This window comes from Colletotrichum tamarilloi (genome assembly GCF_030869305.1).
Source record: "Colletotrichum tamarilloi strain Tom-12 chromosome Unknown Scaffold_79.1, whole genome shotgun sequence".
Classification (NCBI taxonomy): domain Eukaryota; kingdom Fungi; phylum Ascomycota; class Sordariomycetes; order Glomerellales; family Glomerellaceae; genus Colletotrichum; species Colletotrichum tamarilloi.
Window position 1 is genome coordinate 62,890 of NW_026849462.1, and position 24,785 is coordinate 87,674.

The 24,785-nt window shown below is 41.3% G+C and overlaps 8 protein-coding genes across 8 annotated transcripts; 3 read left to right on the forward strand and 5 right to left on the reverse strand.

Moving 5' to 3' along the window:
* Nucleotides 1–1,059: 1,059 nt before the first annotated feature.
* CTAM01_12591 (TfdA family Taurine catabolism dioxygenase TauD) lies at nucleotides 1,060–2,512 on the reverse strand (the record flags this gene model as incomplete). Its single annotated transcript, XM_060528596.1, has 4 exons — nucleotides 1,060–1,231; nucleotides 1,310–1,615; nucleotides 1,706–2,192; nucleotides 2,257–2,512. 4 exons carry the CDS (start codon nucleotides 2,510–2,512, stop codon nucleotides 1,060–1,062), a joined length of 1,221 nt encoding a protein of 406 aa, XP_060376750.1.
* Nucleotides 2,513–3,044: 532 nt separating this feature from the next.
* Nucleotides 3,045–4,920, reverse strand: CTAM01_12592 (uncharacterized protein; the record flags this gene model as incomplete). Its single annotated transcript, XM_060528597.1, has 4 exons — nucleotides 3,045–4,055; nucleotides 4,121–4,554; nucleotides 4,617–4,647; nucleotides 4,705–4,920. 4 exons carry the CDS (start codon nucleotides 4,918–4,920, stop codon nucleotides 3,045–3,047), a joined length of 1,692 nt encoding a protein of 563 aa, XP_060376751.1.
* Nucleotides 4,921–6,158: 1,238 nt separating this feature from the next.
* Nucleotides 6,159–7,265, forward strand: CTAM01_12593 (uncharacterized protein; the record flags this gene model as incomplete). The annotated part of the gene is made up of 2 exons (XM_060528598.1): nucleotides 6,159–6,694; nucleotides 6,764–7,265. The coding sequence occupies 2 exons, from the start codon at nucleotides 6,159–6,161 to the stop codon at nucleotides 7,263–7,265; spliced, it is 1,038 nt and encodes a 345-aa protein (XP_060376752.1).
* Nucleotides 7,266–7,682: 417 nt separating this feature from the next.
* CTAM01_12594 (uncharacterized protein) lies at nucleotides 7,683–7,954 on the forward strand (the record flags this gene model as incomplete). Its single annotated transcript, XM_060528599.1, has 2 exons — nucleotides 7,683–7,858; nucleotides 7,927–7,954. 2 exons carry the CDS (start codon nucleotides 7,683–7,685, stop codon nucleotides 7,952–7,954), a joined length of 204 nt encoding a protein of 67 aa, XP_060376753.1.
* Nucleotides 7,955–8,412: 458 nt separating this feature from the next.
* CTAM01_12595 (major royal jelly protein) lies at nucleotides 8,413–9,807 on the forward strand (the record flags this gene model as incomplete). Its single annotated transcript, XM_060528600.1, has 3 exons — nucleotides 8,413–8,551; nucleotides 8,605–9,569; nucleotides 9,634–9,807. 3 exons carry the CDS (start codon nucleotides 8,413–8,415, stop codon nucleotides 9,805–9,807), a joined length of 1,278 nt encoding a protein of 425 aa, XP_060376754.1.
* Nucleotides 9,808–19,546: 9,739 nt separating this feature from the next.
* CTAM01_12596 (protein kinase) lies at nucleotides 19,547–19,793 on the reverse strand (the record flags this gene model as incomplete). The annotated part of the gene is made up of 2 exons (XM_060528601.1): nucleotides 19,547–19,606; nucleotides 19,659–19,793. The coding sequence occupies 2 exons, from the start codon at nucleotides 19,791–19,793 to the stop codon at nucleotides 19,547–19,549; spliced, it is 195 nt and encodes a 64-aa protein (XP_060376755.1).
* An 809-nt stretch (nucleotides 19,794–20,602) lies between these two features.
* On the reverse strand, nucleotides 20,603–21,472 carry CTAM01_12597 (uncharacterized protein; the record flags this gene model as incomplete). Its single annotated transcript, XM_060528602.1, has 1 exon — nucleotides 20,603–21,472. The coding sequence occupies one exon, from the start codon at nucleotides 21,470–21,472 to the stop codon at nucleotides 20,603–20,605; it is 870 nt and encodes a 289-aa protein (XP_060376756.1).
* A 2,445-nt stretch (nucleotides 21,473–23,917) lies between these two features.
* Nucleotides 23,918–24,456, reverse strand: CTAM01_12598 (uncharacterized protein; the record flags this gene model as incomplete). The annotated part of the gene is made up of 2 exons (XM_060528603.1): nucleotides 23,918–24,158; nucleotides 24,233–24,456. The coding sequence occupies 2 exons, from the start codon at nucleotides 24,454–24,456 to the stop codon at nucleotides 23,918–23,920; spliced, it is 465 nt and encodes a 154-aa protein (XP_060376757.1).
* Nucleotides 24,457–24,785: the final 329 nt, after the last annotated feature.

Sequence of the window (24,785 nt, forward strand, 5' to 3'; positions counted from 1 at the left end):
GATAAAGGCAAGGCTGACATAACCGGTGCCGTTCAGGACCGATGCAGCTATGCTAAGTCGTCAGTTCATGTTACAGTGAGTCATTGAATCTGATGCAGCATGTGAAGCGGACGAGTCGAAGACATTCTGGTGCCAATCATCTGCTTGACTTTAAGAAATATCACCGTAAGTGCACTCTATGTGATAACCTGATGGCGACTGCTTTTAAACTGGTGTTTCTACTGCCTTCTGGTAAGCGGCCTTCGACCCGTTGCCTCCCTTTGCAAGCGTATGCGCAAGATCTCCATCCCGTTCAATGGAGTGTCCCGAGTTTCAGGCCTCTAAGTCGGGCTGTCAATCGCCCACAAGGCTTTATGTCAACTCTATCAAAGAAATAATAGTAGCAGCATTTGCGGGGAAGAAGAAAATCCAACCAAAACCTTGGGCTTCCAGGCTGTTATCCTTGGTTTATTGTTATGCGGTTTATTACTTGAATTCTTCCTCCTTCGGTTGCAGTACTAGTTTCAAAGGTATGCGATGCTCTCGGGAATAGCATCAAATATCCCGGAGACCCAGGCCTGCCTTTCTTATGGCTTGTGCTTTATTGCTGTTCACAAAGTGTTACGATAGCCCTCCTATGTCAGCAAGCAGCACACAATGCTGACTGGCTATCGCGAACAATGCTGCAGTCCTCATCACATCTGGGATGGATTGCAGGGGGTATAGCTATGAGGAAGAAAGCCAACTAGGTATGATTCAAAATGTACCTCTGCTTTTTTGCTCGTGAATAGGCCTCTCGCTGTTCCGGGAACCAATTCTTACTGTCTAGTGAATCTATCTGCGTACGAACGTCAGCCTCTTGGCACGTCCTTTGCCCAAGCCCCAGCCAACACCGGGCCGACCATATTTTTCCGGGATCCCAATTTCATAAATTTAGGATGCACCTCTAGAGAAATAGCAATTCATTGGTTGGGCCGATTTGGAAGCGTCGAGTTCATGGGCGCGTTGCCCAGATGCGACTTCCAGAAGCCAAAGCGGCATACATTCTTGACAGCCTAGACTGAGCTACGGATAACTGATTTATGACCTTCCCTTACTCTTGTTTCCTTCGCTACGGATGAATGGCTCTAGAGGGAATATCTGAGCTTCTGGAGTAATGCCATCGTACAATTGAGCCCATCTTTCTTTCAATGGCTCTGGCGTCTCCCAGCCATACTCTGGATCGCGCAACCACTGTCGTAGCAGATGACGCCTATGGCAGTTGAAAATCAACCAGTCAACACGATACCCTTCTTGAATCCGCCAGTAAATAGTGGAGGCATGAACTTACTGTTGCTCTTGGGTATCGGTGAAGCCATCACGAGCATGGAAGATACCCATGTTATTGGCGTACTGAATGTCGCCTTTTTGGAAATCCAGGTTGACGGCAAACTTTTCACCAAGATAATGAAGAGTATCAAGTGCTTCCGCTTGTGCCTCGGAGATCGGTGGGATCTCGTCACTTCGGGGAAGCGCACCGTAACCGACAAAGTATCGACGAGCGTATTGCACAGCTAAGCGCTCAGGCGACTTTGAAGTCGCAGGTTGGTAGTGCACCAGAGGTCGGGAAGTGAAAGACTTCTCGGGCTTGCCGAAACTAGCAATGATACACATCGTTAGCCGATACTCATCTCGTTACATCAATCCATTCTCATCAATCCATTCTCGTTACCATGGAGCTACTTACACCTCAAACTGCCAGTCTTGCGTGAGGGTGTGGATGAGATCAGGACGCGTACTAGCGATCTCATTGTAAACCCTCGCGATGCTTGCCAATTTGCTCGTGCCGCCCTCCGCAGCAGTGGAGAGAGCAAACAGAGAGACAATGTCTCCGGCATCCGTATGAAATACTTGCTTGTCCGCAGTGTAGGCAGGACTGCCAATCTGGCCCTTGTCCTTCGTCAAAGTCAAGTCTTTGATATGAGTGAGAACTACATCAGCTGGCTTCCCGTCGTATTGCCTGTCCTGGCGACCCCGTTGAGGTGCGATATGTGAAGACAAGCCTGCGTAAATGATGATGTTATCTTCTCTTGTGTGCTCATCCACACGAAGGCCGCGGATAACGAAGAATCCGTGCCCATTGTGCAACTCATATGAGAGCTTTCGAAGCTCGGGATGAAGCTTGGGCAGGGGAAAGTTTTCCTGATTGATGTGGCCGAGCGGCAAATTCAGCGCTTCGTGGATAGATCAGCTCTAGGTTGCTATCTTGCGGGTTGCATGTGAGGTAATCCATCATACCTCTGAAGTGAGAGAGCGCTGCGTCAAGTTCGTCAAGCTGTTCTGTTGTGAGGGCATATGTCCAATCATACTCGTTGGCTAGTGTTGCTCCCTCCCAGACCATATCGCTCGTGAACTTCTGCGGAAGGCCCTCAGGGAGGCTTTTGGGAAGACCAGGCTCCTGAACTCGGCGCGCAGTCCGAGCCTGAAATTTCTGATAGTCTGGAGCATACTGGATGTCCGGCTGCACTGGACGGGTCAAAGTGACGGTGGCCATAGTGGTATACAAGGTGTGCCAGATGTCTTCTGCGACGGCTGAAAGCACAGAAACTCTGCCCTATCTGAAGATGCTGCTCAATCGGCTGGTCAACGCTGAGTTAGTTCGTTAGCTCTAGTGAGATTGAACCTCGTACCTTGTGCCTAGACAGCAGATATCAATGCCGCTGGCTGTTCCGGTTTCGCTGCGGTGATGGCGACATTGCTCTCCCCAATGTCGTGCCGCGGAGAAAGTGGAGTAATCAATGCTTGTTGAAATGGCTCACGAATAGCCGATCGTCTGATGACCACCACTATCGCCCCTCACGTGAAAGTATAGGAACGCTCGAAGTAGTGGATTCCTATTACTTATTCCAGTAGACATGCATGACTTTTCATTAACAATAAGACATACAGTTGAGTACAGGCGTTGGGGCCTAGAGAATAGTATACCTCATTTCAGACTGATTACCGCTGCCTATAAACGACAGTACCTACTCCGATGACACAAGAGGATTCGCTGTCAAATACTTGGTACACAAAGGGGCGCAATTTCACTTTGACTTTGCGTTGTTGTTCCTCCTCCACTCCTCGCCCATTTCCTTCACCTCCCTGTTCGCCTTCAGAATCTGATCGCGGGCCCCCGGCCAAGCCTTCCGGCCCCGCCCCGTCTCGAAAAGCCGGTAGACCGCCGGTGAATCGGCACCGTCCATGAGCAAGTTGTAGAACTTTCGGTCGCTCCACCAAAGCTTCCAGGCCTCCATACTGAAACAGCCAACCCTCTCCGTTACCCCGGTTCCTGCAACCTTGTTCAACCATGTGTAGGTGTCGCTGCCGAACATCCTAAACCCCAGGTGGGGTAGCGGCCCGCGTCCAAGGGTATCCACAACGGTGTCGTAGTGTCTGTTGATGTCTTTTGTCATTAAGTCGGGGGAGGGAAGAGGGACTTTTCCGCTCCAAAGGCTGGCGAGCGCCATCGTGACGAGGTCATTGAACACAAATGGCGCCTTCAGGATGAAGAAGTGGCCGATGAACGCAAGTGATTCAGGATACTCCTCTGACAGAAACCCTCGATACAAGCGAGCGAATTGGACATGAGGGTCCTTGAATCGAGTTGCGTTGATGCGCTCAAAATGATCGGGAGCTTTTGCAGGGTCGGTAGGGTCACCTGGGCCTTTGATGACCGAGAAATCGTACTCATACCCCGTGCAGATGATGATGGCATCAATATTGTCTAGAACTGTACCATCTGTGAAAGTGACCGACTTGGGCCCAGTAACTCCCTTCACCCCAGGAACAGTACGAGTGATACCATCCCTCAAGTTCTCAGCGAGGTCATTTGATAGAACCGGAATCCGATGCTCTGCGCTTGCGAGAACCCGGGGAGCCACAAACGACGGATGTTTGCTGAGCCAGGGATATGCTTTCCTTCGGGCGCTATCCAAAGCGTTTGTGAAGAACATGGCGCAAGCTCTAGGCCACCAATCACCTAGACTTCGGAAGATTGTGAGGGCACGGCGCGTCATGCTGTGGTCAAAAGCGTTACCCCGGACCATTTTTGGGACCTGTGATCGCATTCAGAACCATACCCTCACAAGCTAGAATTACATCCGAGAGTCCGGCAACTTACCAGATAGAACTGCTGACGATGACTGATTGTGATCGAGCGAGCGTTTGCCTTCTTGAGAAACGACTGCGTGTCAGCACTTGTAGCCCCAATCCCGATAAGCAAAACATTTTTGCCCGAGTATCTGTATGGGTCCTTGAATTCAATCGAGTGCTTGGCCTCCCCCTCGAACTTTTCAATGCCTTTGATATCTGGCATCATTGGAGTGTTGACGATTCCAGTGGCCAGCACAACTCGATCGAACACATGCTTCTGAAGGCCAGTCTCCATGCCTGGGAGTGTGTTATGCGTATGTATAACCCATTTCCCGTTGACATCATCTCGTTCTACTTTGCTGACTTTGGTAGAGAACTTGATATGAGGCAGAAGATCAAATTCCTTTGCGTAAGCTTCGAGGTATCGTTCAATACTTTTCGCAGTAGGGTGTGTTGCATCATCTAAGGCCACATGGCAACGTTAGAAACGATCATACCCATGCGGTGTAGGTGAAGTAGTTTACCATCCGCGAAGGGGAAGTCTGTGATGTGCGCCTAATATTTGCATGAGTATCTGACGTCACTAATGCAGAAAAGTCAAGCCTTGCTCACCATCTGTTTTGAGGTGTTGAAAGATGTCATTGGAAGTGCGGTGACTTGATCTGGTCTGGGTGAGAAGTGCCATAGCCCACCGAGGTGATCATTTTGCTCAAACGCGGTTACTTCTAGGTCTTGCTCCTTGAGGTTCTTTATTGCGAGAAGTCCCAATGCCCCTGTGCCGACAACGCCGACGTGGCCACCCACGGGCTTCGAGTCGTCGTTCGCCATGTGGAGGAGAGAAAGGTCTTTCGTGATGCTGAGGAGGAAAAGCGGAAATGTCTCCAATTGTGTTCCCCAAATGCTTCCAATTTACAGAGTGCAGGTAGGAAGGGCACATCCTCTTATTAGGTTAAAATATCGCCTACCTTTGCAAGCTATTAGAGATACTTAATGCCACGCTAACCCGGCGGAGACATTTAATCTGACATCAGCACAGCCCGGTGAGATTTACCCGTCGTTGATTGGGGATCTTCACCAAGCGGAGGATTGAGAAGGAATCCACCCACCTCGGGAGATCCCAACGTGCAAATCAGCTCTACTCCCTGGCCTGAGCCGCCCAGCTGGAGACAAGGTATAGGAAAGTGATGGGAGACCATTGCGCCACGGGTTTTAGTGCAGTGCAAGTAGGATTTCCGTCCATTATCGTGTAGGTAGAGTGTGCCATGATCATTGGCGTTATGCCTAGAGCATCGGTAAAGCTTTGTCCAAATGGCATCCAATAAATGACCAAGTCCCAAAGTGGATCCAAGCTAGCTTGACGTTTGCCATGTTCGGCATACTTGCTGTTTCTCAGTACCTATGTTGCAACAGTTGGAGAGAGCAGATTCTGCCAAACTCGGTGTAGACACTCCATAGACGACTGATGAAGCCAGGCCCTTCACGACATTGGTAAAACACTCGTCGACTTCAGGTCGGGCAGTGGACAAAATCAGAAGCATTTGGGGAATGCTTTCCTCTTTCGACGTTATGACGAGAACTCTTTAGGGAGGCTTGCAGTCAGCCGGTTGCAGCTTGGGCTGGCTGAGGTGGTAAAACTCTTGTCAGTTGCACGTAATTACTTTAGCACCACCGAAGTAGAACCCAGTATTTGGAAAAAGTCATTGGCATTGATTTTCTAAGTCCGGTTGACTGAAATGGCTACAGCATCTATATCTGGCACCAAGAAACCAACGCGGAAATTATCCCGAGCAAGGCGGATGTTGGCCCGAACTGACCAAAGCCCGACAAAGTGGTTCCCGCCGATAGATCCACATTCGACTGTTGGTTGGTTGTGACTCACAATTTGGGGTGTTAATGCACGGTTGGGGAAGTCTCTCTTAACTAACTATGAACTCCGTACCTGTGTTGACGGAGAGGGGTCCGCCCCAGCCATATTCATCGCAGCATTTTGCTCCTCTCATTTACATGTCAGAGGTAGTTCTAAAACGCAGACTCCAAGCCAATTGAAAGCTATGGCATCTGCTATCATGGATCACCCCGTGGTGGGCTTGTTGAAGTCGCTCATGTCAATCGTGAGCACCAGCGAACTTGAGGAAAGCATTGGTGTCTTCCTAGAACATCATCTTCATTCGCTAGGATACACTGTCGAGCGAATACCCATTTCACCAGAATCGTCTCGCCATAATGTCTACGCATACCTTGGCTCTTCGCGCAAGACACGGGTACTTCTCACAGCCCATATGGACACTGTACCACCGCATATTCCGCTAACGATCGACGGGGATATCATCCGGGGAAGAGGCTCGTCCGACGACCTTGGCCCGTTGGCAGCCCAGATCTTAGCTGCAGAAGAACTGAAAAAGGAAGCCAAGATACAGGAGGAAGGAGATATTGCCTTGTTGTTTGTTGTCGGTGAAGAAAACGGCGGTCACGGAATGATCGCTGCGAATGACATGGGCTTAAAGTGGGAATCTGGCATCTTTGCTGAACCGACTGAGAGCAAACTTGCAAAGGGTCACAAGGGGCAGGTGGCGTTTGAGGTGATCGCCAACGGCGTCGCTTGGTAAGTCAACCCTTCTCAACCGCGAAGAGATTGAATTCATCCAAAAGCTCTACTAAAGCCAAGATGTAGTCACTCAGGATACCCCCATCTCGGCAAAAGCGCAACTTCTGCATTGCTGGCGGTGTTGAATGACCTCTCCGCAGCAACTTGGCCCGAATCCGACCTCCTCGGCCCTTCCACCTTCAACATCGGAACTATCGAGGGAGGCGAGAAACACAACATCGTCGCCCCGTCAGCCAAGGCACTATGCGAGGTTCGCATGGTTTCCGACCTACCCGGCATCAAGACCAAGGTTGCCGAGATCGTTTCACGACACCCAGACGTGGAGTTGAAGTTTGTTTTTGAGTACCCCGAAGCGCTACTGCAGTGGGAGATTGACGGCTTTGATGCGGCTCCCGTGGCTTTCGGGACTGACGTACCTCGACTCAAGGCGGAGTACTGCGACAACAGGGTGCTGTACGGTCCAGGGTCCATCCTGGTAGCTCACGGGCCCGACAAGTTCATCCATGTGCCAAAGTTAATTGAAAGCATAGAGAGGTACAAAAAGTTAGTGCTTCACTTTCTCAAGTAGGAAAATTCAAGGCAGAAACATTACTCCTGAGGCGTGTGGGGTAACGTGAGACAATGTTGTCGGTTGACTGTGGAACACAGGGGGAGAGGTTTGATACTCGCGATGTGCTCGTATTGACAGCCGAGTGGGATGTGACCGGGGTGTTCGTCTCAACTGTACCCTGACATCGTCTCATCTCGACCAAAAGAATTGATCGCTCCTTTTAAGCTTGAATTGCCTAAAGTCACATTAAAAGCGCGAGGGGCCTTTCATCTTTGGAATATTGTGTCGTCACTTCCTGCAAGCGGGCTTTTCATTTCACAAACAAAAACATTTCATCGCTCCTGGCTGGCCAGATCTAAGCATACCAGCACCTTACATCACAACACACTCATTCAATTTAGTAATTCTTGCAGCTCTCCAAGCACCACCTTCAAGATGAAGTTCTCCCTTATCATCGTTGCTCTCAGCAGCTTCATGGCATCCGCCATTGCTGCACCGGCCAAAAGTGTTCCGGCCAAGGATAATAGCGGAGGCAGAGTCGTACTTGATGGTGCTCAGTGCAGTCCCGTTCAGGGACGTCTAGTATGTGATGATGGTTTCGGCAACACATTGTAAGAACATCGACCCACTAGACGAGAAGTGCCTTTGAACTTTCCTCTAACCAACTTATTTCCATCAGCTTCGCGGACGACCCTTTCTCGTCATAGTGCACAATAACCAGGCAGCAAACATGTTTTCCAACGGGCACTCATTACCTGCAATCCCACGGACACGCTCTTCACGCGCCGATTTGGGATACTGAATTCCTAGCTTCCCCGCAAGATGAGCTCATGGTGTGGTAGCGCCAACAATTAGTGCCACGGCAGTGGTGGTTAGCGACTAAATACAGGCAATTAAGCGAGTGTCCGCATGCGAACTCTGAAGAATTGCGAGTCGAGGAATGAGAAAATTGACCACTCACGCTGAATTTTGGCGCTTTGCAATCCTCAAGGTGATGTGAATAGACGTGGATGCATGCGTCATGGATCCAATGGGTCACGAAGTCTCCGAGGTGAGGGAGTGCATATAAGCAATAGTCATTTTGATTTACTGCCCCAAAACGCGTTGTGCCCCGTGAGCTCTCACTTGAGAACAGCAGCAGGTCTAGTTCAAGCTTTCAGCAGCCATGATTTCTCTCAAGTTGACATTGGTCGCAACTCTGGCTAGTCTTTTTTCAGCGAGAGCGCAGAACCTCATCTTTGATTCAGGACGAAGTGGTCCGTCCCTCGAAGTCGTTCATCTGTACAACGACCAGTGGCCCACGGGTAATGTCACAAAGTCAAGAAAACTCGCGCATTACGCTAATATACTTGAATAGGCGTTGCCGTATCGTCAACTGGACGGAGATTTTCAAATTACCCCGGTGGTCTGGACCCAAATAACACAAATGATGGTACCAACGGCAAGTACACGGTTGCCGAACTCTTTGAACACAATATCGAGAAGCCGTACCCAAGTGCTGAGTTCAACAATCCACCTGGCGGCGCAATCAACTTCACCACTACTCCTCCAACGGGCGCGAACTACAAGAACTACCTGATTGGGGTTCAAAGCGTGGTCATTGACAGTGCGGATCGCCTTTGGATTTTAGATACTGGCAGGGTCTTGACACCTCAGGGCGTTCTCGTCCCTGCCAGCGTCGGTGGCGCAAAGCTAGTCGGCGTCAATCTGACCACAAATTCGGTCATCAAAACTATTGTCTTTCCCAATACTGTCGCCTACCCGGATACATACCTGAACGACGTGCGATTTGACCTGGATCCTAGTCTAACCAGCAGCGGGGAAGGTGTTGCTTACATCACGGACTCTTCGAGCGAGGGCCGGACAGGCTTGATCGTTGTCGATCTCGGATCTGGTGAATCCTGGAGGCACCTTGACGGAAGTCCTTACGTGCAAGGCGACCGACAGTTTCTCGCATTTGTCTGGGGCCGTGAGCTCTACGCGAACCAGGCAGGCAATCGAGCCGGTCATTTGACCTTTGGTGCTGATGGAATCGCTCTCGGCAAAGATGGCAAGACGTTGTACTTTGGTGGCGTTGGCAACCGATACCTGTACAGTATCCCCACGGAACGTCTACGAGACAATGGTCCAACATCAGAGATACGAGCTCAAGCAGCAGTTGTGACGGAGAGTCAGAGGGGTCTTTCTGACGGTTTTGAGACGGACACGAATGGATTCATTTACCACGGGAATTTCGAGCAAAACGCAATCAACTTCTTCAACCCCGAGAATGGGACTGATCAGGTATTTTTGCGAGATCCGAGAATCAACTGGGCCGACACGGTAAGCTCCAGCTGTTTCTAAATTCCATCATGGACATATTTGGTTGACTGAGGCGGAATTCAAGTTCTCTGTTGCCACAGATGGCTATATCTACTTCACAAACAATCAGCTGGCATTCGGCCCGGCGGTCTATCCCGGGACAGACACAAGACAGCGTCCTTTTGGGTTGCTGAGGGCTAAACTTCCGAATAATGGCACCAAGGTTGGGTCTAAGATGTACCTTACCGGGGGCATATGAGGGAATATATTGATTGAGAATATTAATATGGTTGCGCGACCTTATACTACTACTATAGAATAAGATACTATTACTTATTCTGTAGTAGTAGTAATATATACGATAGTTATGTGTGTGCTAATGGTTGTTTAAGAGTAGTTGAGAGTTTTAGGAGTTGTAGGTGGGGTATTGGGGGACTGTGCTGGGGGGTAATTCTAGGGCTCGGGGTGTACGGATATTAATATATTTAGATAAATATATTAATATACTATTGCTTATATATATTATGATATTGTTATAGATGCGCGGATATTGTGGCTACTTATGCCTCTAGGTAAAATCCCTAAAGTTAAACTTTTAAGTCCTGAGTTTATTAGACGCTACTACTATTACTATTATTATAAAGTTAGACCCCTAATTTTAATACTATATCCCTATTGAGTTTGGAGAAATAGTTTAGTGGGCGAGATAATATAAATATATAGTCTATGTACGGACTTATTAGTATAAAAAAATAAAGCCGCTCGTAATAGTTAACTTACTTTGTTATTTAGAAATCGTGGTGTTAAGGTGCTATTACTATTATTACTACTCGTAAAGTTCTTTAGTATTAGGCGGGTGAGCTATTTAGCCTCTCGCGGTTATAAGTATTGGAAGTAAATAGTTTTATTTATTTAATATTCTCGGATATATAAGGTAGGCGAGGGTATAATGCCGATGCCGATGCTTATGATATGGATGTATTAGTGTATGGTCGGACTTATAGTAGTGGGGATGTATTTATATAGTATTAAGTATATTATAGCTACTTAACTTGTTACTTAACTTAGATATTGTAATTACGGATCTTAACGAAGTATAGCTTTTTAGGCTAGATGATATTGATGCTAATGATAGTAGGTTAATTTTTAAGGTAGCGTACTTTGTATAAGTTAAGTATATAGTCCTTTTTATTTAAGATCTTTATTAGCGTAATAATAATGAAGATGCGGTGTAAATTATGTATTTTATAAACAAAGATGTGATTGATATGGCTTATTGTGGACTGGTTGTTATTTATATACTTAATGTGGTCGCTGCGAGCGAAGATATACTAATGGAAATTATTAAAGTAGAAGAATGTTAGTAATTTTTTTTATTATAGGTAGGTAATATGAAGTTATTGCGAATATTGTTTATATAGTTGACGAGGGATAGGGCGGCGATGCTATAGTAATAGCGGATATTTTGCGAATTTATAAAAGACTTGGGGGTATATTGAGAGTACTTTAAAAACTTTTTAAAAACCTTAATATTATAATAAAAGTGATTTAAAATTAGGGCCTGTATTATAGTAATAATTTTTTTAGATTTTGTACTTTATGTATTTCGATAGTGCGTAGATATGCGGTGTTTAAAGTTTTTTTTTTTAGTTAAGGGTAATACTACGAAATGATATTTAATGTTTAATTAATGAAATTATTTGAATTTATTAATTAAGAGATGGAAAGGTTATTTTAGGCCCCTTAGCGGATGTTAGTAACCCCTCTCTGGGCCTTAAATATTATTAGCCTTATTTTGCGGGCCTTGCCGGGGCCCTTAAGATGCTTCGAATTACTGGGTATAAGACTTAATTAAGTAAATAAGTAAATAAGTAAATATTAGTTAGTACTTACCTGTTTATAAAGTTGAAGCGGTTTAATTATTAGATAGTTTTATATCCGAAGTTCTAGATTTTATTATATCCGTAGTAGTATACGTAGGCTGAGCGTAGGGCTCACTTAAAAGTTTATAATATGTTCGTATTTTTAGTAGGTAGAAGCTCGCTTTTGTTAATTAGGTACTATGCTTTATTAATTTGATTAATAATAGTGGGATTATAGTACTCCCTATTTTTTTTAATAATACCCGCTAGCTCTTTTTTTTTAGTAAGATCTTTTTATAAGTATATTATATTTTTTTTATTAGTACGAGGTAGTACCCTATTAAATAATATCGGAGCCTTATCATAGAGCTAGTATATTTAATAAGTGAGCTTATTATTATTATAGTAAAAGGTATTACGAAGAAAGAAGCGCTACGTTATTTATATATTAACTTTTAATAATAGGATTTTTTTGATATTAGTATAGTTCGTTTAGGTTATTATTATTTTGAACTATTTATACAACTATTAATAATAGATATATTATAAGGTAATAGACGTTAAGGGATATTACTATACCCCTTATTTACTTATGCTTATTTTTATTTAATAATATGTTTATATTTATAGGTATTTTAAACTCCTTAGCAATAGCTTTGTAATAGATACTTATATAAATATTTAGCCGTACTATATTTAATATATACTTTTTAGCTCTTTTGTTAAGCGATATAGGTCTTTACTTAGGCTTAGGCTTAGGCTTATTTTTTATTATAGGGATAGGCAGCGGCTAGGTTAACTGTCGTTTTATATACTAAGAGATATTACGTAAGACGGGCTTAGTAAATGGCTATGTATATTCTGATCCTAACCTAACTTATAGTTAATAGAAGGGCTATTGTAGCGGTATTATTAAGCCCTAGCGATTACTATTAGTAGTACTTTACGCTCGGGGGTTATTAATAATAGCCTAGTTAGTGATTTAATAGAGTTATTAATATATTTTGCGAGCTTTAATAACGATACTTATTATATTCTTGTAATTAGCTTTATTAATATTGGTATTAACTAGGATACTATTTAACTTAGTTAATTTTGTATAAGCTATTATAATAAAGTTAACGATATTATTATTAATAATATTACTAAGCTAGTTTTATATAGTATTTATGAATTTAGGGTAGATATAATGCGGGATTAGAAAGTTATAAAATAAGCCCGGAGTAATGACTAATTAATAAGTATTTATTATTAAGGAATAATTACGAAAATAATAAAGTAGTAATTATAGGTACTCTTAACTTAGTAAAAAGGGCTAAATACGTAATATATAAGTATATTCTTTATATTTTTATATAGTAAGGATATTATTAAGTAATATATTATATATTAGTTTAGCAAGGCTTTAATATTCGGAGTAGGTAAGATCTAGAGGGTATAAAAAGATTAAGTTTAATATAGGGGTAATAGACGCTAGCGTAAGTGTCTTTTTTATAATACCTTATATTTTTTTATATTACTTACGAGAGGCTACTATTATAAAATTATTTATATCTTCGTATATAATTATATATTAATAATAATAGTGCTCGTAGGTAATTATATTAAAATTTAGTACTGACTCCGGGTTATTACTATTTTTTTATAAATTGTTAACGAAATAGAAGTAGTAAAACTTATTTGTTTGAGTATTTTAGAATTTACTATTCTTATCTTACTATAATATGTTCTTAATATAGTAAAGAATTGGTGCGATTATAATATAGTACTTACTATTAATATATAACTTAATATTATAGTCGAGCTTAGCTAGGGACTGGAATGTTTTAATAGTATTGTTAAAGTTCGAACTATGTGGACTAAGTGTAAGAGGGAAGATGTTAGCCTAATAGAGTCGATTTTTTATTTAGAGCTTAGTAATTATTATATATATATTTATAAGGGTACGATATAAGTTATAATATATACTAAAGCTATTAATAAAATATATAATTAGATAGTTATAGACTTTTATATCGAACTTATCCTAATTTTTAAATATTTTTTAATTATATATCTTAAGCTCTAATTTTGTATGGATAGGGTGCGTATATACTAAGAGAATTAGATTTTTAGATATATGGCGCTATACTTATTAAATAATGAGTTTATAATTATTTAGTATTAGGTATTTAATAAACTTTTTAAACTTCTGTTTTTATTCGGTATTAAGGCTTAGATTAGTTATGGTCTCGCTAGAGAAGTAGTCGTATATTATATTATTATTAATTATATTAACTATGCTCTCCTTAGGGATAAAGGTAACCTCGTTTATAATAATTATTTTATTATTGTTTTAGGTATAACTTTTATTATTATAGAAGGGATGCTTTGGGATTATTTTTAGGTATTGATTATTAATATAGAAAAAGATTTTTTAGATTTAAATTGCGATATTATCCTTTTTAGTAGTATAGAAGTCTTTTTGATAATTATAGTTAATGGTATAGACGTAACTATAGTGTAGTTTTTTTTTATTTAGTTAGTTAGCTTTTTAATAAATATAAAAGGGGTCGAGGTATTAGTATATAACGAAGTTTAATAATAAAATTATATTAGTTTTTTTATTTTCGTTATTAATAATATGTGCGAACTCGCTAGATATAGTACGCGTTAATAATGCTTAGCTATATAATTCGAAAAGCTTAATAAGTATATTAATAAAATATACTAATTTTCAATATATATTATTAGCTACGTTAAATAATAAGAAGTTAGTAAATATTACTTAAGGGTTAATAATAAATAAGTTTAATATAATACCCCTTTTTATAATTTTCTATTTATTTAACTTATAGGATACTCGTACTGTAGAGAGCTTTTTAAGTATTAGTAGTACTTCTACTTTTTATATAGGGATTAAGGGGAATTTTTAAGAAATACGGTTTTTTAAAGATATTAGTTATATAGGGAGCTTTTTAATAGCTTATTTAGTAGTTCTTTTAATACTAAGAAAAATAGAGAGAAGTTAATAGAGGGTAGTATATTTTATATAATTATTATTAAAGGTATAAAAGAAAAGGCTAAGCCCGAGCTTAAAGTTTAATAGCTAGATAAATTTGTTTTAGTAATAAGGGATTAATTCTAAGATATTATTATTAAGTTTTTAAAACTTTTATATTATACGCTTTTTTAGAAGCGGGCTAGTGTAAATAGTAATATAGTCTTTTATAAGAGGGAAAGTATTATTTTTATCATCGGTTTTATTAAAAAGCTAGGTTTTTAGGCTATTAATATTATTTTTAAGGATATAATTATTATATACCTTAGTAGCGTTAGTTTTTTTTTTATTAAATTTAGTTAGTAAATTACCGTTAGCCTTAGTTTTATTAACTTTATTAGGGTCGATATTATTAAGATTAATTACGCCGCTTAGATTATAATTAGTTATATCTTAATTATCCTTATTAAAATACGAGCTTATTTGTAGTATATATAGAATTAGTATTAAATATGTTACCCTTATCTTCTATATTATTTATTATATTATTATTATTTATTTTAGCGTCTACTTAGTAGCTAATATTAGCTTCTATTTTTATATTAATATTATTATTATTATTTTATAGTTAAGAAACTAGTTAGTTAATATTTAACTAAGATGCTTTACTAGTACTAAGCTAAGGGGCCTTTTAATAGTAACTTAGGGCAATATCGTCCGTAAGCGTATTAGTAAGAAGTTTTTTACGTTTATTTATTATTATAGTAAGTTGAGGCATTTTGTGTGTTTATGTTGTTTTTTTAATAATAGATTCGATGCGTTAGGTTAGTAAGATGCTTATGGTAAGTATTAGAAGGGTAGAGGTTAAGAGGTTAGGTAGTTAATTAGTAGAAGGAGGTTGTAAAAGTAGGGTTACGTAATTCTTATTAAGCTAACCGGGCCCTTACCGAGCTAGTATACTTTTATTATTATTATTTATAGGCGTATATTTATATTTTTATTATTGATTTACTTACTTATTATTACCTGGGCCGTTTATTAATTTTATTTTTTTAATTATTTAATTTTCGCATTTGTACGTACTTATTAAGTAAGAAGGGAAAAAAAAAAATTAATTTATTTAGCCCTTTACCCGCGCTTTTAAACTTTCCTTTTTTTTTTTTTTTTATACTTATTATTATAAGTTAGTTTGTTAGATTGATATAAATAGCCTACTTTTTTATTACTTAACTTACTTATTACGCTTTATATATTTTTATTTATTTATGATATATTATTTATTATATCCTTATTAATTATTATGCCTCTCCGTGGTTAAGCTAGAAGAGGTAGTAGAAGTAGTAAGCGTAAGAAGTATGCGTATTACTTTATTAGAGCTTAGTTTTAGGCTAAGTATAACGAGTCCCTTTTTATTAAGTAGTAGTAATAGTAGTTATATAATAAGGAGCCTAAGTATAAGGAGCCTAAGTATAAGGAGCTTAAGTATAAAGAGCCGGAGCCTAAGCTAGAGGCTATATAAATTAACTTTGCGCTACTACCTCCCTTAGAAACCCTTTTTACTTATTAAGTAAATATTATAGTTACTCTTTTTATTTATTTTAATATTATTTAATTAACTTATTATATTAAAATGCTCTAATTACTAAGGTTATTAATTATAATTAGTATATTATTACCTTAGCTATTAATAACCCCGGCTTTTTTTTTAAAGCCTATTACGTTAATAGTATTATTCTTAAGAATACTTTAGACTAGCGCTTTATTATTGATAATAATAGTACTCTTATCTTTTTTAATAGTAATATTCTTCTTAAGAAAATTAAAAAGGGTAGTAAAAAAGCTATTATTAAGAAGGTTAATAACCTTATAGTTATTATTAGTATGGTATACGCTCTTATCGATATTTTTAAAGAGACTCGTATTATATTATATAATAAGTTAGATTTAGAATATTATTAGAACTAGCTCTTTTTTTATAATAATAAGTTTATTATAAACGCTATTTATAAGGTATTTAAGGATTATATTTTATTATTTAAAGAGGTTATTAAGCTCTATAAGCTATGCGCTACTTAGTATTACGATTTTTAATATAAGTTTTTTTATATTTACTTTTTTAATTAGTATAATTACTTTTTTAGTAATTATGCTAAGGTTTTTAAACTATACCCTAAGCTTAATAATCCGGATAATAATATTAGCGCTCGTTAAACTATGCGTAACCTATTATTTAGTTAGTTAGGTAAGATTATTTTTATTACTATTTAGTATTTTGCTAAGTATTTTATTAATTATAAAGTTATTTTCCTTAATTAATAGTTCTTATTTCATTACTTTATTTATATTATTTTTATTACTTTAACTTTTATAATATTTAAGTATATTAACCGTAAAAAGGAGCTTAATAAGGATCTCCTTAAAAATAAGAAGCGTATTATAGATAAGAACTTTTATACTAAGATCTATAATATTTATAAGGGCCTCGTTATTATAGAGTGCTTTATAAATATTAATAAAGAGCTTTTTATTTAGAAAGAAAAAGACTTTATTATAAGTAGTTATATTTTAGGTATTAAGCGTTATGCTTGTTACTATATATAGGACGATAAGGCTCTCCTATTACCTTTTATTAATTATATTACTTGGGCTCTTATTTTTAGTTTTTATTTACTTAGGCCTACTCCTAGTTTTTTTATTTTGAATATTAGTAGTTATTTTTTTATATTTAACTTTGTTAGTAATATTACGTAGACCGAGCTATATAATCTTTTTATTAATACTGCTAGTATTAGTAGCTCTCGTCGTAATTTTAAAATAAATAGTGTTTATAATGTTTACGAGTTAGCTGATGAGTTTAATATTACTATTATAATTAGTATTTTACTTAGCTCTCCTTTTGCGTAGCGTAGCGCTTGCTGTGGTTAATTTATTATATATATACTTATTTGAGTATTTAATTTTTATTTTTTTTAATATCGATGCGGTATTAATATTATTTAAGTTCGACTTTTTTGCTTTGGTATAGAGAGACTAGTATAGCTTATTGCTAGTATAACGGATATATAAGAAGATATAGAGGCTATAGGGAGGGAGGAAGGGGTAATATGTTAGATTATGAACTTAGGCTTAGGTTTGAGGGTTACGAGGTAGATTATTATAGAGGAGGATGAGTAGTATGCTATTTAGTATATAGTCCTTTGCCTAGAGGCGGGTTGGCGCTGCTTATGGCCCGTTTTTTAGAGACGTATTAGGCGTGGGTAACTGATTTAATTTTAATTATATATATATATATATTGATTATGAAAGCTGACTATACGATATTTGTTTTAGTGACGTGTGAATTTATTGATATACTGATTACTTATATAATAGTTCCTTTTGTTTAGCTGCTTAGTAATCCTTGCTATTTATTTATTTTTTATAGCTTATGCGGCTGTGGATAAGCTTTATATAATGTTTATAATGTTTAAATTTGCTAGGCTTTTTATTTAGAGTGGCTTTTTAATTTTGGTGTTTTAGACGGGCGGTTGGGTAGGTATTAGGTGCTGTAGTAGGTTTTTACGTATTTACTAATCTTGCGATGTTTATAGGTATATATATATTATATATTATGTTGAAAATATATATTATATTAAATATTATATATTATATTTTTTTTTGTTAAGTATAATGCCCTTTTATTAAATTAAATTATAGTGTATTAGTTATGCTAATTTTTTTTATTTAGACTACCCGCTTATTTATTATAGCTTTTAATAGAAGCGATAGCCCGAGCCCTTTTATTATTATTATTGATATTATAGTTAAGCGCTATGCCCTTTAGGGTATTAGAGTTAGAGGATTTAGCCTGCGGGCTAATAGGGTTTAAATAATTACTATATAATAGTTAGAGGCTGAGGAAGCTGGCTAAGGCCCTATGCCAGAGTTTAGTCCGAGCCCGGAGCTATTATAGCCCGCTAGTTAGGTAGAGTTTGCAAAGGATAATATTACTATTGCGGCTATAGTAAATGTACGTCTTCTTTTAGTTCTTTTTTATTAATAGAAAATGACTAATTAATAATCTTTTTTTTTTTTTTAGCCCGAGCCCGGTAATAAGGAGTATATTGACTTGGTAGGCGCGTGGCTAGAGTAGTAGTAGTAGTAGTAGTAGTATTAATAGTAGTACTAATAGTACGAAGAGTCCCCTGAGTAGTAGTAGTACTACTAATAGCGAGAGGAGACCCCCGAGAGCCCTGAAGGGTATTAGTAATACTATGATAGTTATATACTGACGGTACTAGTGCTATGATAATTCTGAGGAAAATACTATGGGTTATGATGATATAGGGAAGGCGTTTGTAGTATTTGAATTGATATGATACTTATTATTGGTTATGTGTTTTTGCTTAATGTTGCTTTTACTTAGATTTGTATGGGAGGAATATGACCTACCTATAACTCCTAAAACTCCTGATAACTGTCTAGCGACGGTAATCTGGCTGGTAACTGTCGTATCTGGGACTACTACTGTCGATAGTACTTCGAGTATTATGGGGGAAGCGACCTGCCCCCTCCTCCCGGTAAGGTAGATGAAGATGAACTAGTTATGGAAAATGTGAGTAGGGGCGAAGAACCCAGTGTTAGTATATCGAGCTTGGTCCCGGGCATGCATCAAAATTCAACCTAGTTGAGGCAATGTGACGTGGCCAAGCGAGAACATGGTATACTTTGATAATCGTTGAACTGAGTTCTATAGGTCCCTCCGTGACCCAGGACTTCTAAGTTGAGCGGGATGTTAGTGTTGGTTCTCGGGGCCAAGCACCATTCCCAGTTTGTAGAAACTCCGACCTATCCGTCGCTGTCATATGTACACCTGACATGGCCGGCACGACTTTTGAACGGTATTGAATTAGCCCATGACTTGAAAGCGTGTTCCATTCGCAAAGTAATCAAGAGTGTGCAATGAGCGGGCAGTTACACGGAAGCCCCGACGAAATCACTAATGATGATTTGGCATTCACACTACGCCGGGAAAGCTCACAATCAAAATTCCGTGCTTCGTGACGTACGCAAAACGGGCCTTAGCCCAGACCAATGACTTCTATTCCAGTATCTCTATGTCTGACGACGTCATTCCATTCAACATATCCCTCTCCAAGCTCAGTGCCACGCCCAGACTATTGACAGTTTGCTCCTCCAACGACGTTATGACATTTCTGACTGCCGCAGTCCATGTACTAGAGAAAGGGTAAGCATCTGGTACTGACGACTTTGGATAAGATTGCTCACATCGAAGACGTTGTTTCTTGCAAGGTTACAGAATTTGATTCTGTTGCCGTCACAAACTTGGAGCTCGGTACCGACGCAGGACTGGGCGGATGCAACCGCAGCAAAGAAGAAGGAAATTGCCGTAATGAACTTCATGGTTGCGACAGAGGCCAAACGCTGATGCTCGATTGATAGATTTGATGTACCTAATTACGATTCCGTTGCGTGTTGCAGATATCTCAGGAGCACTCGGGTGTTCGCGAAGTCGTTGCTAAAGTTGGGAACACACAAAACAGGTCGAATTTCCGGCGCGTCACTGGCTTTTTATCACGCTCCAATTTCCCCCTTTTCTACTCTTTAAACATACAATTCCCCGTGAAAGCTTCTTGACTCAGTATGATGAGTCTGTGCAGTCTCTGGTACAATAAGCTGGATGGGTTTTGTGCAAATATGTAGTGGACTACACACTTTATTAAGGTTTCCGACTAAATCCAAAACATCTGCCCGTTATTTCTTACCACGGCGAGTCCGCGATCTCAGCTGGCACTTTCATACAAGAGGAGTCACATTAGCCACGTGCACAAATCTGTACCATGACATACGTCCAGACTATCAACACCAGTATGAATCAGTCCGGTGAGGACATGTCTGTACTCGTGGAATCTGATGGAACGAAATGCGGATTTTGTACACAATTATCAACCGAGAGCAATTACACGATTCTACGTCAACGAGCATCACGGCAGCGGAAACACTGGGCGCGGAAGACTTTGCAAATGATATTTAAGGATTGTGTATTTGTACATCTATAATGTACAGGGAGTATTTAACATTATCATAATGAGTGTCTAGTTTTGGATACCTTCTCTATGCTTCGTATCATATGCCTCGGTGTATCGTATCATCAAATCAATAGTCGCTAAAATCAATGAATGCAGTTTTTGTATGAGATTTTTCAAAGCCACTTAGTAGGTGTAAACCTGCTCGGGGCCGAGGTTGCCGAATTGTCCGGAGCCAAAGGGGCTGGAAGGAGCAGTGGTGACAGGCTTGCCGTTGATGTCAGAAACACCGAACCATGCAAGCTCCTTGCCGTTGACGACGGTGACGACGGCGAAAGCAGGGGCAGGGTTGGCAACGTAGCCCCAAGAGACCTTGAAGTTGGAGCCGGAAGTGCAGGGCTGGTCGGACCAGCTCTCGGTGGCCGCGTTGGAGCCGGGCATGCGGATGACGGTGCAGCGCTCAGTCTTTCCGTCAGCCTCGATGGCGAAGTTGTAGTCGCAGCCGTCGTTCTTCTCGCCGCAGTAGCGGGTCATGTCCTTGATCGTCCACTTTTTGCCCTCGACTGCCTTGGGGTTGGGGTAGGCGGGGGCGCTTCCGCCGGATCCGGAGGTGGGTGCGGGAGTGGGCACAGCGGTGGCGGACAAGGTCGGGTAGGTGAAGTAGGAGGAGGGGCAGGAACCGGGGTGAGCAGGGTTGCAGCCACCCGGGATTCCGGAGATGGAAGTGAAGGTTGGCGCGGGAGCGGCGGTAGCAGTGGCAGTAGTGTAGGTGAAGTAGGAGGAGGGGCAAGATCCGGGATGAGCCGGGTTGCAGCCGCCGGGGATGCCGGTAGAGGTGGGCTTGGGGAGGTTGGCTGTCGCGGAGGCACAGTACTCGCGGTTGCGAGCGTTATCCTCACCGACGCAGGCCGTCAAAGTGCATGAGCAGGCAACCTCTGGGGTACCAGCGGCGATGCAGGCCTTGTAGGCGTCCTGGCAGGCGTCCTGGCGGGCATTGAGAGGAGCCGCGACGGCGGCGGAGGCCATGGCCAAAGCGAAGACGATCTTGTTCATCATATTGATTGAAGATAAGATGAATGTGATTGAAAGATGCCGAGGATGTCAATTGTAGATATGAATGGGTGTAGATAAAATGGAGGTTAATGATGTTGCTGATGTTGTTGATAAAGCTGAGTGTGATGAGGAGTATTACAACATTTCAGCAGCGATGTTGCAATGGTTATATACAGGTTACTCGAGGCATCGTAAGACTCTCAAAGTCGATCTCTCCGCCTCTCTTCTGGAGAGAAACTTCAACATCTCGTGTTCGCCTGTGTGCGAGAGGCTCGTCAGTGGAGCCGAAAGGGCGGGAAAATTGTTCTTAGTTGTTCGTATTGACTAGCAACCCACCTCGCCTTAGCCGTTCGCCCCGGCAACTAACCCGTTAAAGTTGACAGCTCAATATCTCCACGGTCCTCATGATCTCATGGCTCAGCTAGCGTCTAGAGGACCCCATATTTGTGGCAGGGGCTTAACAACCCATCGGGCTGTCTTTCAGTTCCCAACCAGGCCGAACCTCACCAGAATGGGAAGAGGCTCTTTGAAGACAGAGTTTGTTTGACGTCAGAAACATGCTGAAAATAGACCCTGGCTTTCCAGCTTGGGACGCGGCGAGGAAGCGTGCCAATCAGCCCACTAGAGACCCTCTTGTCTTTGACCAAGACCGGGTTAGTCGGTTGCTGCCGAACGGCCGATCAATCCAGCTCCGCTGTCCGCCAGCCTCTTGGCCCGGGTCGCTGAACCGAAGGAAAGAAAATGCTAACCGTGAAGCTCTGCCCAACCATTGATTTTGCCTCCCTCCCCCACGAGTCAAGCTATGCTACGTTGCTCCCCGAGAACCAAGAATAGCCGAGACTAACCTTAGGGTCGGGACTACTCCGCAAGCCCCTTCTCTATGTAAAAGGCTGAATACCTTCGGCTTTTGACTTCGCCCAACTAGAGACATCGGGTCTCACATTAGCTCAGCAGTGCCGAAATGGCTTGGCAGAATCATCAAGGAAAATAGTTTTCGCTTATCACCATCTGGTTTTCCATTTGCATTCTTCGGTTTAAAGTGGAGACATTAGACCAGACGCTGTCATCGACCTTGCAGAAGCGTCTCGCGCTTCAAAAAGTCTCATCGAGAACGTTTGTAGCATAGGCGAATTTTTCCGGGGGTTTGCCGAATAATTTTGCTAGACGAGGTATGAGGGGATTTTGTATCACGGTTTCGTACCTCGTATTGATCGTCACCTCACATCGTATTCGCTTTGACATTTAGAAGTTAGCATACGGAACGTGGCAAGGCCTTCTGGCGTCTCTTGCAATGCGTTTTTATTAGTCATTCCAATAACATCAACGCGTCTTTGGATATTGGGCAACCTGGAATATGATGTAGCTTTGTCGCATGATGTCACGATGTCTCACCAATACGTCCAGGTACCACTTGCCAGGGCATTTCTTTTCTTCAAATATCCTCTCTTATTGATTAATTTTCATAACGGATGATGCATTATGTCTGTAAAATCAACCCAATTCGATGTTGAGTATTGACTCCGTAAGGTAGTCGGCGCCGTTTCTGAGGCCGTCGACAACACGGCGTAGATCGTCGTCACTGCTGATAGCTTACATAATTCTAACCTTGAGAGTATTGCTGCCAGAAGATCTGGAGTACTCAATCTTTTCCAGTTTATTTCAACATGTGCAGTGCGAAGTCGTATTCAAGGTCCTCACTCATGTACCCATCGTACTGAAAGGTCCAGTGCTTACTTAAGAAGCTACCACTGTATGTCATGGTTTCTCGGACATTCATGTCACCGACAATGGTCGAAGATGTAGCAAGATGCCTGTCCCACCAGCCGTTTGACACCGCTCTCGATTGCAAGGTCATGTTCCTCCACATACTAATGCATCTTGAAAAAAGAGCTTCGGCGTTCTTGGCCCTATGTGAGTCAAATATTGTAAGGATTATTAATCATCATGATGAAGCAAGAGATCAAGTTGAAAAGCAGATGGGTAGGACAATAGTTAGCTTAAACGGTCCCTACGAAGCTGTCTTAGTACTTAAAAGTCAAAACGGCCTCGGAGACTTGCAGGAGGGCTTTTCTACTCTTACAGGGCGATGATTCCCATGGTGGTCAAATGCAGTCGCGTGTACACGCGCGAGGATGTTTCGGTAAAGTGAGGTAAAGCCATTGAACGAAGAGAATCGCGAGTAAATTGGAAACATAGATGGGTCTATCATATGTCTCGTGAATCGATGTGTCTAGATTCGAGCGTCTGAAGACACAGAGTGCATGGACTTTGTGACTCAAAGATAGAGATGCACTCATTTTGCTAACGGACATGAAAGTCATGCTCGGGATTACAAGTCCAAGGTAGTCCACGAACTAAAATTATGAATGAATATTGAACGCCGATATCGCTCAAACGCCAAATGCCATGCTAAAATAGGTTCCTCAAGTCAGATGCGGTCTGCAGCTTTCACAATGCGTGGACAAAATTGAAGCCAACGATGCCCTCGGCGCATGCATGATCCATTTCTGTCCCTGGAAAGACAGAAACTCTACGGCCAATGATGCCATCATCGCCGACTTCCAGCGAGACTGGCCTTTTTAACGCCAACTCCAGTATAGAACCGTTCTCGAGGATCGAGGCACCGGAGAAGGCGAAGCGTTCGAACAAGCCGCAATCTTCAAGTTTACGAGTGAGGTCACCGGACTGACTGTTAAGAAGAGCTTTGTTAATGCCTGATGCTACTCAACCCCACCTCGCGATGTTCAGGTCAGCATTACTTACTGTATCACGACAATCATCTCGGACAACGACTGTAAATCGCAACCTTCGCCGCCTGTGATTCGTGCATGGGTCGCCAAAGAGCATCCCGGTTGACCAGGCGTATGAAAAGCGAGATCTCCGCGAAGGCGCTGTTTCGGTGTTGTCGGGCTGTGCTGGCTGCAAGGTTGGTTGAGAACAGCCAAAGCGCCGCCTCGGGGCTTGGTGCAGGTATCTGGGCCGCACATGGTGAGATGTGAATGAGTTGCGAGTATGGCTAGCAAGTCGGTGGAGGCTGTTGGAAGGCCGACTTGTGAGAATTGGAACAACTGTACAAACCAGCAACTCGAAAGGTAGAGCCTTCGCGATGCTTTAAACATCTCGATTGATCCCAATAACTCCCTCAAGGTGCTCAATCTGTCTCTCTATCCCTGTCATCCCAAAACGAGCGTGAACGGGTCGCGGACCGGGGCGTCACTAGTAATATGTTGGCCAATCATAGCACATCTGACCCCAACTTTGGAACTGGAGGGCCCTGCACGGGTTTCCTGGTGAGCAAGTTAGAGCAATATTGATC